The 14,060-nt window shown below is 32.0% G+C and overlaps 1 protein-coding gene across 1 annotated transcript in view; it reads right to left on the reverse strand.

Annotated features, from left to right (window-relative positions):
- LOC118185814 (chitinase domain-containing protein 1) overlaps window positions 1-14,060 on the reverse strand; it is a 97,543-nt gene that overhangs the window by 41,889 nt on the left and 41,594 nt on the right. Inside the window, exon 5 of the mRNA XM_035355731.2 lies at window positions 6,872-6,933. Within this exon, the coding sequence (XP_035211622.1) occupies window positions 6,872-6,933 (62 nt within the window). The remainder of the gene's footprint in view (window positions 1-6,871; window positions 6,934-14,060) is intronic.

The raw sequence follows: 14,060 nt of genomic DNA on the forward strand, positions 1-14,060 counted from the left end.
CTGAGCTAATGGCCCTTTGGGCTTAAAAAAAAATTAACTCTTTTAAAAAAAAAAAGGAAGATGTTACATTTAGAACTCAATAATTTGTGAATGGCAACATTTAATATTTAGTAACCTGTGAATGGCAACAGTTTCGGATTCATGTAAAAACAGAAAAATGTTAGTATTGCAATTCCATATAATATTTAATATGTTATGCTTTAAAAGTGCACCTTCTTTATTTTATACTTTCCAGACCACTCTATTGATGTTGTAGGGTTTAAACTATCGTGTTCCATCTAAAAAGACTGTAATTTATATATAAAATAGTGAATATTCCATACTTTGTTTGCATACACAGCAGAACCCAGAAGTAGTAGCCCGAAAGTTACGAAAATTTCAGGGTAGACGCATGTCACCGAGTTATGCAAACGATGTGAAATGTGCAGCTCTCCAGCACACGTTAAAGAACATACAAGAAAAGCAAAATATTCAATTTTTGTGCCATTATTTCTACTAGGGAAATCATCCTAGAAAATTTGTTCTTGTCTCAAAGGATGTGTGCAATAGCACAGAATGCCAGGCGGTCATCAACAGAGGCAGTTCCAGCAGACAGACGATTTTATGAGGGGCATGGTGATCTGACTGAGAAGGGCAGGTTGGTCCATACAGCAGATCTCAGCTGATACATACCTGGACATGTCCACCAGCTGTGGCAACAATGGTTGGAACAAGGAAATGTGGCAAATTCAAAGGGTGCCAGAGCGATGTCAGCACACATGGATCAATGCATTTGCTGACAAGCAGTGGCACACCTGAGAGCCACCTCCATTCTGAAGCCTGTTCAAGACATCCTGCATTTTCCCATGTTGACCAGAACTATTTACTATTGATTGGCGGCTAGTGGCCTACATCCATGGCGTCCATTAAGGACATTGCCATTGACCCCACATCAGAGACGCCAACATCTGCAATGGTGCAGGACTTGGGCGATGTGGATGACGGAATGGCACAGGGCAGTGTTCTCAGATGAGTCATGCTTCTGTGTCTCCAATGGCAGTCGTCAAGTACAGGCATGGCGTCGATGTGGAGACAGGTCCAATCCAGCTGCAATTGTCGAATGCCCCAACGTACGACAAGGCATCATGGTTTGGAGCATAATTGCATATGATTCCAGGTCACTTCTAGTTCATATTCAGGGCACTATGATGGCCCAACGATACGTGGACGATATGATGCAGCCAGTGACAATCCCCTACCTTCAGGGAGTGCCCAGTGCCTTTTATCAGCAGGATAACGCCTGACCACACACTGTTCACATCAGCCAACGTGTTCTGCAAGGTGTATAAATGCTTTTCTGACCACTTCTCTCTCCTGATCTCTCACCAATCAAATACATTTGGGATGTGATTGGACGCCATTTGCAGATCCTGCCACTGCCATGTTCAGAAGATGAATTGTGGCAAATGGTTGACACGGAATGGAGAGCCATTCTTCAGGACACCATCCGTAGTCTCACTGACTCTGCACATAGATGTGTTGCTTCATGTACTGCCATCCACAGGGTTGCCACTCAAACAGGAGAATGAAATTCCCTGACTTTTCCAGGTTTTCCAGGTGTGTTTCAAGAAAATTCCAGTCTATCTGCATAATGTACGTTAGCTGTGCTAAGAGGTAAATTAATTATGGTATTACTTGTATTGTGTAGCAAATTTACTTAATTATTCAATAAATCCCAGAGGACATTTATTCTTAATTATTCTTGGTATACTTTGTTTGATAATTTTGTTTAGTTTTCCACTTAAGAAACTTAATAAAATTTAAGATATATACATTGGATAACAAATGTATGTTTTATTTAATTATTACTCACGATCATCACCAGTTCAACACGAGGCTAATCCGGTCCTTATAAATCACAACGCAATGCTAAATAGTTAGGTTAGATTTTAGGTAAATTTAATTTGCGTGAGGTATGTTCTTAAAAGGCACCTTAACACTTAAAAACACAAATATATTTATAATAGTTGTTGTTTTCTCCACTGAAGATTGAGATTAGAATCTTCCCAATCTGGAATAAAATAAGGCTTTTTTTTGCAGACATTCTGCAGCTAAACGAAAGAAAGAAATCTATTTTAATAAATTGAGGTATTTTATATTTATTTCGCAGCATACATAAGGAAAAAATATGTGCATTAAATTTTGTGATGGTATGTCATCATACTGCTATAATTAATTTCAGGATTATGGCAGAGAAAATTTCCTGAAATTTGGAAATATTATTTACTAATAGTAAATAAATTTAGAGGGAAGAAGCAACATTAAATTATATGAATAACATAAAAATAATTACTTAAAAATTGAATTATAATAATTAATGATATTTTAGCGAATATAGTTATATTACATGGCTAGCCTAGATGACTGATTACTATTTTTTTTATTTTACTGCAAAATGGCAAGGTATTTATTAAAAAGAAAAAAAAAAGGTTTAAAAAGATTTTGCGGTAAAATTCTAGTATACGGTAAGGCTTTGGCACGGTTTTGAAAATTGTCGCCAAGACCAAAATGACCCGTTTACTGCGCATCATGATGTCACCAAATCCCATTATTATTCTAACCAAAGAACGTCTATGTAAAGAAGAAAAGGTTCCATACAAGTAAAATTCTATTACGCCGCTAGAATGCGGAGGGAAAATTTGCCAAGGGATTTGGCGACGGAACCTGGTGGCCAGAATTTCCCTCTTCACGATGTGTACAGGAAATTGAGAAACACATGTTAAGAAGAAATGCTCTTTGACAAAAAGAAAACTACGAAAATCCGTTTTTAAATTATTGCGAAAAATCCAAGAAGAAACGTTTTATCAAAGGGCGTTTCTTCTTGGATTTTTCACAATAATTTTAAAAACGGATTTTCGTAGTTTTTTTCCCCCTGAAAATAACTAATCCATGAATTAATTTACTTGCGCCAAAAAATACTTTCTTTTCCTTTAGAGTTTAACCACTTGCGCTAAGACTAAACTTCACGGTTGCGACGTGTGCACCACGTTATTTTTATTTTTGTGATAAATGCTTATCGACGTGGTGTTCACGTCGCTCGCGGTTTGACACAAAAGCATCTTGACGTGCGTGGCACATCTTTTTAACGCAAGTGGTTAAAGAAATTTTAAACGATATTCATTTTATGAACTCTTGATAACGTGACCTTCGAACTTCGACACCGGTTTCGAGCTTTGGCGACAGATATATCAGACATGCACAGCTGTTTCCCTCTATGATGGAACAGAGCCACAGCCACGTCTGTTGCAGAGAGGTTTTCCTTCTTTACAATACATATTCTTTGATTCTAACCTCCATGGTACCATATACTAGGATTAAACCCATTTTGTTTTATACGAGAACAGGTACTTTCTTTAGTTCATGCACTGCACATGCGATTCTCGAGAATACTGGAAACCAGAAGCTGCAGAAAAGTTGCTTTGCCTTTCTAAAAGACAATCAAATTGGAGCTGCGAAAATTGGCTCTATGCCAGCTACCCGAATGACACTCACGTGGTACATAATTCGCCAAAAACGTTATCTCTTCCGACGTCGGCGCAAAAATCGCTTTTTTTGGCGGGATCATTGTATGAACTTCCCCGACTTTTCCAAATTTTAACAAAAATACTTAAATTCCCTGAATATTTTGGTCAATTTTCGAATTCCCCTGACTTTTCCCGGTTCTCCAGGTGCATGGCAATGTATATGCATCGAGGTTTGCGAATTTCGCTTTGCAATGATTTCTGGTTTCAGATTCCGGTGTTAGAATCACTGTTGCTGTAAAATTTCAACAGCTTTTCTTTATTTTTCCGAATATCATACACAATCGTGTTGCAATTCCATACCATTCTGCTATAAACCGACAAGTGGAACCTGCCTCCATCTTTTGCAGAATTTGCACTTTTTGTATTAGCGTCAATGCAACGTCTTTACATTTTTCAACATTGCAAGCAGTAAAATCCTGAGTGTGTTTATTATCTGTCTTTGTATTAAAAAGGGCTGAAATTTAATATACTCTTAATTTATCCATAAAATATCCGAATAAAAAAAAGGCAGCACTATATAATCTCATGAAAAAACAAAGCTCAGAAAATTCAACAACGTGAATCGTGAACTTGAAAGATGAGTTGAGTGAATCGTCTGCTTTTTTACCTCGAAGCAGATTAGAGGGGAAAAAAACTTTTATCATGATGTCAATAATTCGGTATTTCCGTTATGACTCATTATTATTTGGTAATTATGATGTCATTATACGGTAAGTATTTTTTCTTCATTATTTCGTACTCAATGTTGTGGTTTCCGGAACCTATAAACTGAATGTTTATATTTTGAGAGGCAACGCGGATTTTAAGAGTTGGTGGATTTCAGGTCGGCGGATTTTCGGTATTTGACGGTATTTGTTAATGCACATGGTAGCTTGATGAATTGTTATGCACATGTTTGGTATATTCTGAAGCTTTGGTGATTTCTAGTAATGTGGTTGTGATAATACGTACGTACATTTGTTAATATATGAAGCAGACTATATATTTAACCCTCTACTATACATTACTGCACGATCATTTCACTCTCAGCAGTCAATAACTAGCAGCTTTCAAGATTTTTCTTTATGCATAATTAGTAGTATAAATCATGGACAAAAGCAAATTAAACACTGTCATGAACTTGAACATGATCGAAATACTTAGTGTTTGATATAATCACAATACTTCATTACATTCACCTTTAGCTTTAGTATAACAGCTTTATGGGTTACTTCCCTCCAGCATTTTATATAAGACATCATCCTAACACAAGTACCAAATAAATAAAATTGATGCTCAGAAATGCACTAAAATATTGTAGCTTGATGTAAAGTGTAATCTTGAAGAAGGAGCACAATGTATTCATATTGTTCAAGATATGCTTCAATATATTGTTCAAGATATGCTTCAATATATTGTTCATGATATGCTTCAATATATTGTTCAAGATATGCTTCAATATATTGTTCAAGATATGCTTCAATAAAAGGTAGTTGTAAAACAAAGCTAAAAAGTTAGTTTAGCTTTATCTTCTTCATAAAAGTAAAAACTCTTTCATATTTTTTTTTTTCACCTAAAGTACAAATGCACACCTTCTGTGAAAAAGAAATTGTATAAACTTTTGTGAGGCAGGAAACAGCTTGAGTACAGTAACAAATGTTGGATCATTTCAGTTACAGGACACAATACATCAAACAGTTCTTTTTAAAAACATACAGCACAAAACTGAAATCCAGAGGTACAATAAATGGAATGATATATTATCCAGACCTCCAACAAAAAAACAAAAAAAAAATTTTGCTTTGAAAATTTTCTCCTTTTCCTTACACAGCTTACGAATGGATAAATAATTCTCAAGCATAAGCAAGTGAACCAATCAATTTTTGATCTGATTACAGTATTTCCCCCTTCTAAAAAATGTCATTATCTGCGATAATATTGAATCCTTCTGCATATTATTTCAATATTAAAATACTTGCTGGAGAACAAATCAGATTTTTATTTTTGGCTCTCAAATGATAGAGGAGGCAACACTTTTCTATCTTATCTAACCTGTACACAATAAGAATCTGAACCCCAAAGATCAAAGTTTGTTTGGGGTGGAATATTGCACATAAGTTTCCTTTTGTTGGTGTAGCAGGAAAGAAAGAGAAAAAATTAGTTCTGATTAACTTCAGTCAAACTAGCACTACAAATTGCACTTTTCCTTAACTTTCTGAATTCATTATGCTAATTATTTTCTTTGGTCTATTGTTATTATTATTAGTTTATTAAAATTTGTTTTAGTAAAGAAAGTAATAAAGATAAAGTAGCTTTTTTAAGACCAATACGACAGTAAGATCATCCTATCTCTAAAATATTTATATAAAATCTGCTGTGTGAAGCATTGCAAGGTCATGAGACAAAAGGTCTGCAGATGTTTTTTGAAAATGCTTCATAGGTGGCAAAATAGGCACAGAAATATTTATATTAAAGATAAAAGTATTAACACATAAAATGTAATTACTTAAACAACTTTATGTCCAAAAATGTTTTAATAAAATAAAACAAGTGTTAATGTTGAGCCTCCTTTTCTTTCTTTTTTTTGGGGGGAGGGGGTAAATTCTGGTTCCTTTAAAATTATAAATGCTTTGTTATTTCACAAACAATCTTTCATACTTTTAATTTTTTAACTTCTGCATGCAATCTTACAAGATTTAAATTAATGATTTAAAATCAGGAAATTTTCAAAATTACCAAGACACTGACAATTCTGAGTCACAGACATGGCATTGTATATGTCCAACTCGGAACTCTGAGCAAGAAAACATACTTTAATGATCAGCTCATTTTGGTAAAATTTTCTAAATATACGAAATGTATATTTTATGTTATTTATTTCAATAAACACAATACAATGATACACTTTAAAGAATTTTTATTGGCAGCACTTACTTTAAAAACAAAAACACTATTATAAGAAATAAGAACAGGTGTTAGTTAATGGTGATCAACAGGCAACACTGAAACACTTATCTTTCTTTAAAAAATTGTTGGTATGTGACGTGCTATAATGGAAAAGATCCTAGATCCATAATTTATAAATTCAAAAATATATCATAAAATCTTATATGGCAGATTTATATATCATATCATTTAATTAAAGGTGACAATTTCATGGAAATAACAAGATTTATAGGGATTCATGAAAATAACAATGCAAACAAATGGCAAAGAAAATTACATACCTAGAATTTTAATTAACTTTTACTGTAAAATATGATGATAAAAATTATCTATAAAGTTAAAACTGTTTTCATCTTAAAAATAATATCAACTTATAAACTTACGCTTTCATTTGGCCTCCTAACAAACTCCAAATCTCAACAACATAACCATTAAAATTCTTCTCCTGAAATTATGCATTTATATACTTTTATCAAATTTATGAAAATTTAAATACAAACTGTTATAACAATTCTGTTACAATAATGTTAAAATTTTCTCTGTGTGTGTATATGTATATATATATATATAAAAGAGAAATATATGAAAAAATGGAATAAAAATTAAGAAGGAAATGAAAAATATATATATATATATATAATTTTTAAAGAAATACAAGCAGAAAAACTTTAAGGAATTTCAAAATTTATTTTAAAAGGTCTTGAAAGGAAAATCCTGCACTATCACTGTCAAGATTAAAAAAATTAGATTTAATAGAGAATATATTAGTGGATCCTGCTAAATGTGAAGTACAGTTTAGATAGTAAATGTGTACTGTTGTGGAAATCCAATCTCGGATTTGTAATTAATTAACTAGAATTGGTAATTAAAATGCCAAATTAATAAAAAAGTAAATTTAAACAATTAAAACAAGAGAATCATTGCTGATTCCACAGAAAGATCCCGACTTTTCGAGGGGAAGTGGAATCTCTCTATACACTCGCCAGCAATTCATGATGACCACGCTTTGTATTTTCCTGTTTCTGTGATTTAAATTTTTAATAAATTTTTTTTAAATGTCAAATAATTTCAAACATGTGAAAAAATTCCCGACATGATCATAGATAATTAAATTTAAAAATACAGATAGTATTCATACAGAATAATATTTAAACTTAAAATAAAAAATAAATGAAAAATAAAAGAGAAATATATGAAAAAATGGAATAAAAATTAAGAAGGAAATGAAAAAATACACAAATAAAAGTCTAATATACAGTGGGGTTTTTTTACATATTAACAGGGCATAATTAATTGTAAATTTTACTCACATTTTGCCCTAGCCAAAGGTGGCTTCAAAATGGCTAGGTTTACAGTACCATGTTTGAAGCTGCTAAAGGATGTGATAATTAAAGTTTGGGAGAGTCCATTTTACTGTTATGTTACTAGCTGCTTCCGCATTGGCACGAAAATTCAGACAGGATGGGGAATGCCATAGCAAGAATTATCTTACAGTGTGGTATGTTTCAGCAAAATAAAATGACTGAAAGTCACAGTAAAATTGTTTAGTAAGAACAGAAAAAAATGAAGAAATGCAGAGTAAAACTGAAAATTTACATCTAAAAAAGATGGAGGCCAGAATATATGTACAAGAATTTTTTTTCTTTTTTACAATTTAATTACAAAATAAGCAAAATTAAAAACACCCCAGACATCCTTTCTTATATTTTATTCACTATTTTCTAAAATACACTGGGAATGAACATCAAATTTAATCTTTAACCTAACAAGTTATGATAAGCTCATCCGAAACCATGAAGTAGGGTAAGAAAGGATGTCTTGTTGAAATTAAAAATTTGCATACTTTGTAATCAAACTGTAAAAATTATTTTTTTATATATTCTGGATTCTGTCCTTTCTAAATGTAACAGATTTTTTCCTTTTGCATTAACTTTCAGCCTCAGTTAATTATAAAATCATCAGTTTTACTCTGCATTTCTTCATTTTTACCTTATCAGTTTTTATTGATTTTCTGTCATATTCTGCTGAAATATGTCACACAGTAAGAAAATTTGCGCCCCATCCTATCTCAATTTTCAAGCCAATACTGAAGCAGCTAGTAACATAACAGTAAAATGGACACTCCCGAGCTTTAATCATGGCAACCCCTTGGCAGCTTCAAGCAGGTTACTGTGAATGCACCATTTTGAAATCACCTTTGGTCAGGGTAAAATGTAAGTAAAATCTACAATTAATTTTGGCCTATTGATATGTAAAAACCGACTGTTTATTAGACTTTTATTTGTATATTTCTTTCCTTTCATTTCCTTCTTAGTTTTTATTCCATTTTTTTTCATATATTTTTACATTTTTTAAGTTTAAATATTCTTCTTCATAAACACTAACTTTATTTTTTTTCATTTTTGAAATTGTCTACCATCGTCTCAGAGAATTTTTTCACATTTCTGAAATTATTTAAGATTTAGTTTCAGATTTTATAAATTTGATTAGAAAATTTAAAATTGGAATAGAGATTTTGTCCAAAAATGCAAGAAGACGAAGTGCGATCTTCATGAATTATTGGTGATCGTATAGGGAGATTCCAATTCCCCTTGAAAAGTCATGATGTTTCTGTGGAATCAACAATGATGCTCCTTTTGATTGTTTAAATTTACTTTTTATTAATTTAGCACTTTAATTACCAATTCCAGTTTAATTAATTACAAATTCCAAGTTTTGATTTCCACAACAGTAGACATTTAAATTATACTTCACATTTCCTAGGCGATAATTTTTCATTTATACATTCTCTATTTTATGTATATATATATGAATAATCATTAACTTTCTAAAGAAAGTTGAGAAACATTACAGTAAATATACTGGTGAATAGCATATTGTGTTATATGGTATTACACAGTATTACAGCGTTATAAGTCACAAGGTATTCTCTCCCTCTTTTTTGAATGCCTTTGTGGTGTAATTAAAGCATATTCCACATATATCTGAGACGTCCAGGGTTCAAGTCCCAGCAAGGGCATTGCACATTTTTCTTGTCTCCCACTTAAAAAAAAAAAAAACTTAATGACTCTACAAGTGGCGCCCAAACTAAAATATGGTGGACGATAATTTGTGACCAACATGATTTGTTGATAGCATCCCCTATTTCCTAGTCGCCCTTTAAAAGGGGTAGTATATAAGGTATTTCCTCCCTCCTTTCAACATGCCTTCATGGTGTAATTAGAAGCATACTCGATGCATATTCGAGAGGTCCAGGGTTGAGTCCCAGTAAGGACCATGCACATTTTTCATGTCTCTTACTTAAAAAAAAAATAATAATAATAATAATTACTCTACAAGAATCTAAAAAAAACTACTAACACCTGAATTTTTAGAATGTAAAAAGCTAACTACATCTGAATTATTACATTATACTAAATGTTTAGGTGCTAATATAAATGTTTTGAATGTGCTAAAAAAAATTCATGAAGGATATCCCAGTTGAGTAGTAATATAGGCTTACTAATGCATATAGCTCATAAACCATATAAATCATGAAATCATAAAATTTCTATCTTTGTCCCACATTTTATTTTGCTTACCCCCAAAGATACATTCATGTATTTTAAGAAGCACTTTTGCTTCACCAAAACGGTTAGTACTTTTCAGTACCAGTACAGAACACCGGTCAAAAATATGTGCCTAAATGCTAAATGTGGTAGCCTGTGTATTTCACCTCATGAGTAATTATGCAATGCCATCACTATGAATAAGTGGAAAGAATGAACATGAATCCATTAAATTTCCCTCCAAGATTTTCTGTTACATTTTTTGCTAACAAACTATTATTATTTTCTTTTCTTCTCTTCAAAGGAAAAAAAAAAAAAAAATATGAATTAACACAGTTTGACAGATGCTGAATGAAAACTGCAGGTTAGACACAAAAAGGCCTATCTCCCCTTTTTTCTTTACTAATTTATTAGCCCTATGAGTACAAAAATTTCTTTTCTGGGAATGTTAATAATTTATGAAGTTTAATATCTATCTAACAAACATCGGCTGTCATTCTGGCTTCAAATATTCATACTTATCCGAACTACCGAGATCAGTAATTTTACCATACATTTATTCAATGGAGCTCTCAGCTAATTTCCATTTTTACCTGTCACCAACCTATATGCATAGGTGAGGTAATGTTTTCAGTTCAAATATTCACTAGCAAGTTTTCAATGAGCAGTAAAAATTAGGATACCCAGAACATGATTTTACCATTTTTAGAATGATATAGAATGATTTCTGCCTGTGCGTATGTGCATGACCTTTTTCCGGGGAAGGAGGGGGGTTGCCCATGATAACTCTTACATGAAACTTCCAAAAATTTCCATTTTTCATATTTAAGCATTCTGCATTCATATAAAGAGTTGATTAGATTTTGGATAAAATTGGGGAATATGACATGGTACCTTACTTGAAGCCCATAACAGTTTTTAATAGACAACCAGAAATGGCATTTTACTTGAAACCCATAAAAGTTTTTAATGAAAAACCGTATTATACTATAATCTAAAACTTTCTAATTTTAGTATTTAAGACTTCTATATTGATGGGAATAGCATACTAGATTTCGGTTGAAAGTGATAAAAGTCATACTATACTTAAAGCTCTGAAGAGATTTTCATGAAAGTGTATATGACATAATCCAAAACTTCTCACATTTGCTATTTAATAGTACATGGTTGACAACAATATATTACATTTACAAGCATGAAATGTATTCTTGGAATTATGCCAAATGCAATAAGAATAAGCTCACTATGAAGATAAGCCCTTGTTACGAAACAAATGTATTAGCCTCAACCCTCAATTTTGTGTTCATTTCACTTGTGTCAAATCTACCAAATGTTGTCACTACACATTATTTTTATAGAACTAATATAACAAATGTAAATAGTATAACGAATATTAAAAAAGTAATAAAACGTTACACTCTGTTGGAAACTCTAAGGCTATGTGATGCTTTTAATGATTTTGTAACATTGCATAAGTGCCAAGATTGTGATGTTCAATAAATAAAGCTAAAAGGACAAATAAAAAGCTGCCATCTTATTAGGAAACTGAACATTGATATCATGAACTGAGAAAAGACTGGAAGAAAACATAGAGCAACACTTAACACTCTACCAGGAGTTCTAAAGATATCTCCTTTTAAAAAGTTTGTGATGGGTAAGTCATCGATTTATGAATCTGAAATACTACATGACCAGAGGGTATACTACAATCAACATATTTTCAATTGAAGCATGAGAATGGATTCATACATGAGTACTTATAATTATCAGTCTCCCTTACATGGGAGAATAGAATAACAAACAAATAGTTTTTATCATTAACGAACCATGAAGTTTGTAATTATATTAGATTTTATTTATAAATGATCCACTAATTCCATTTAGTTAAAACTCGTCGATATTTCTTCTAATTTTTCTGTGACTGATAACATTTGACATATCTTTTTCAGTCAAAATCCCTATTTTTAAAGCAGCATTGACAATAACTGCCACTGGCTTAGCATTCAATTCTGTCACGACTGAGATAAAACTTCTAATTTCATTCTTATTTGAGAAGATGGAGATTTTATTGCTGTACTCCTTTTTTTCCTTAGGAATAAATTTAATGTCTCCATCTTCATTTGTACTTGAAGACAAAGAAGAAATGGAAGGACTACTCGTGCTAGCCCTACTTTCTTGCCACTAAGTTGTTTCAATTCTCTCTTCTGCACTCCTTATACTTCCAACTCTTTAAAAAAAATTTCACTTTCTAGTCAACTACTCTGATAACCATACTTTTTAATGCTCTTCGTTCAGTTAAAAAAAAAAAAAAAAAAAAAAAAAAAACTCTTTTGACTGCAAGCACTTTTATTCGACAAGTACAGTACAAAGTCTGTAATCCGGACTCATCATGACTTCGGCGATTCCGGATTAGGGGTTAGTCCGAATTATAGATCATCAATTTAAATCTGGTAAGATGGCATGCAGAAATTATACAATTAAAAATATGAAACCGTAGTTTATGAAATAAAGAGCAATTATGATCTAAAGGGTATCAAATTTTACAAAAAAAAAAAAAAAAAAAAAAAGCTTAATATTTATTTTTTTACTTTATTAAACATTTCTTTCAACGTGCGCATGCGTAAAGCATACATTACACATAGTCGAAATTAGAAAGTTGCAACCAGAAAACTATTTGATGTGTATTCGTGATATTTATAATGATGAGGAAATTGATTTAAATCATATCAAAGATGGAGTACATCAAGATGAAATACTACATTTAGTAAGGAATTATAAGCTGAATAAAATAAAAACATCTGCCCTGAAGATGAGGATAGTGCTGACAGATCAACTTCCAGTTCATTGCGTGTCGTGACGCAGTGCAGCGTGAAATTGATAAACAGATTTCGGAATGGTTAAAGAAATAAATCATTAAGCCAAACTGTTCTGATTACGCAATATCGTGCTAAGTAGAAAATATGTGGTTCATTTAGACTATGTCTGGACTTAAAACCTAGTGAATCCCTTTCCAAATATTTAATTGCCATGCATGAAATAGATAGTCGCAGTTCTGCTGATGATTCATCAATTCTTGATTATGTAATCAATGGGATACTGGATCAGAGTAGTAAAAAAATTATTTTGTATGGGTGTAAAACTATTCCTGAATTCAAACAGAAATTAAAAATTTATGAGAAAATCCACGTTCTAGATACGAAGAATAAGGGTTATTCAAGTACTAATACACAAAATAAAGTCCTCTACTCACGCGCTATACCTAATAAGAGTACAGAACCAAGGTGTTATGACTGCGGAAGTATAGAGCATATAATGTATGAGCATTCTTTACGCGCATACATAAAGCATACAAAAAAAAGTTTGAGGCTTTGAGGTCCGGGTTATAGATCCTTCTGGATAATGGAGGATCGGATTACAGACTTTGTACTGTAAAAGATGAAGAGTTTTTGCATTTACATAAAAATTACCCAAATTTTTTTCCTTGGCCTACTCCTCAAAAAGAGTTGTCATGGTTAGTTTTGAATTATTAAATCTACCATTCTTTTTGAAAACATTTCTTAATTTCCTTTAAAATTTTATCACTTTACATAATATCTGTTGAATTTGAAATAACAGGAATAGAACGCTTCCCATAAAGCTTGGAATATCCTCATTAATAGTAAGCACACAACAGTACTCTTTAGATTTTTATTAAGAGTTCTTGCCAATTAAACAAGTAATGCTTCATCACATTTGCTTTGGTCAAAATCACATACTCATTAAAGATTCTAGTACGCAAAACACAAGACAAACACTGTAGTCTCATTTAATAAGAATATAGACAGGTATCTGCTAATAACTCTACAGTCAGAAACTTATTTATATAATTATACCAGCTTAATTTCTTGGGGATTAATATGCACAACTTCTATGCAGAGAACGTGATTAAAGTAAGTAACCCAAAATCCAAAACAGATTACATTTTCAAGGACTCGGTTTTAATCTTATGGCTCAGACTTTCAACAACCCTCCTCTCCTAATGTTC

This window comes from Stegodyphus dumicola, chromosome X1 (assembly GCF_044657685.1).
Source record: "Stegodyphus dumicola isolate Sdum_Otavi_A_Nest chromosome X1, ASM4465768v1".
Taxonomy (NCBI): Eukaryota; Metazoa; Arthropoda; class Arachnida; order Araneae; family Eresidae; genus Stegodyphus; species Stegodyphus dumicola.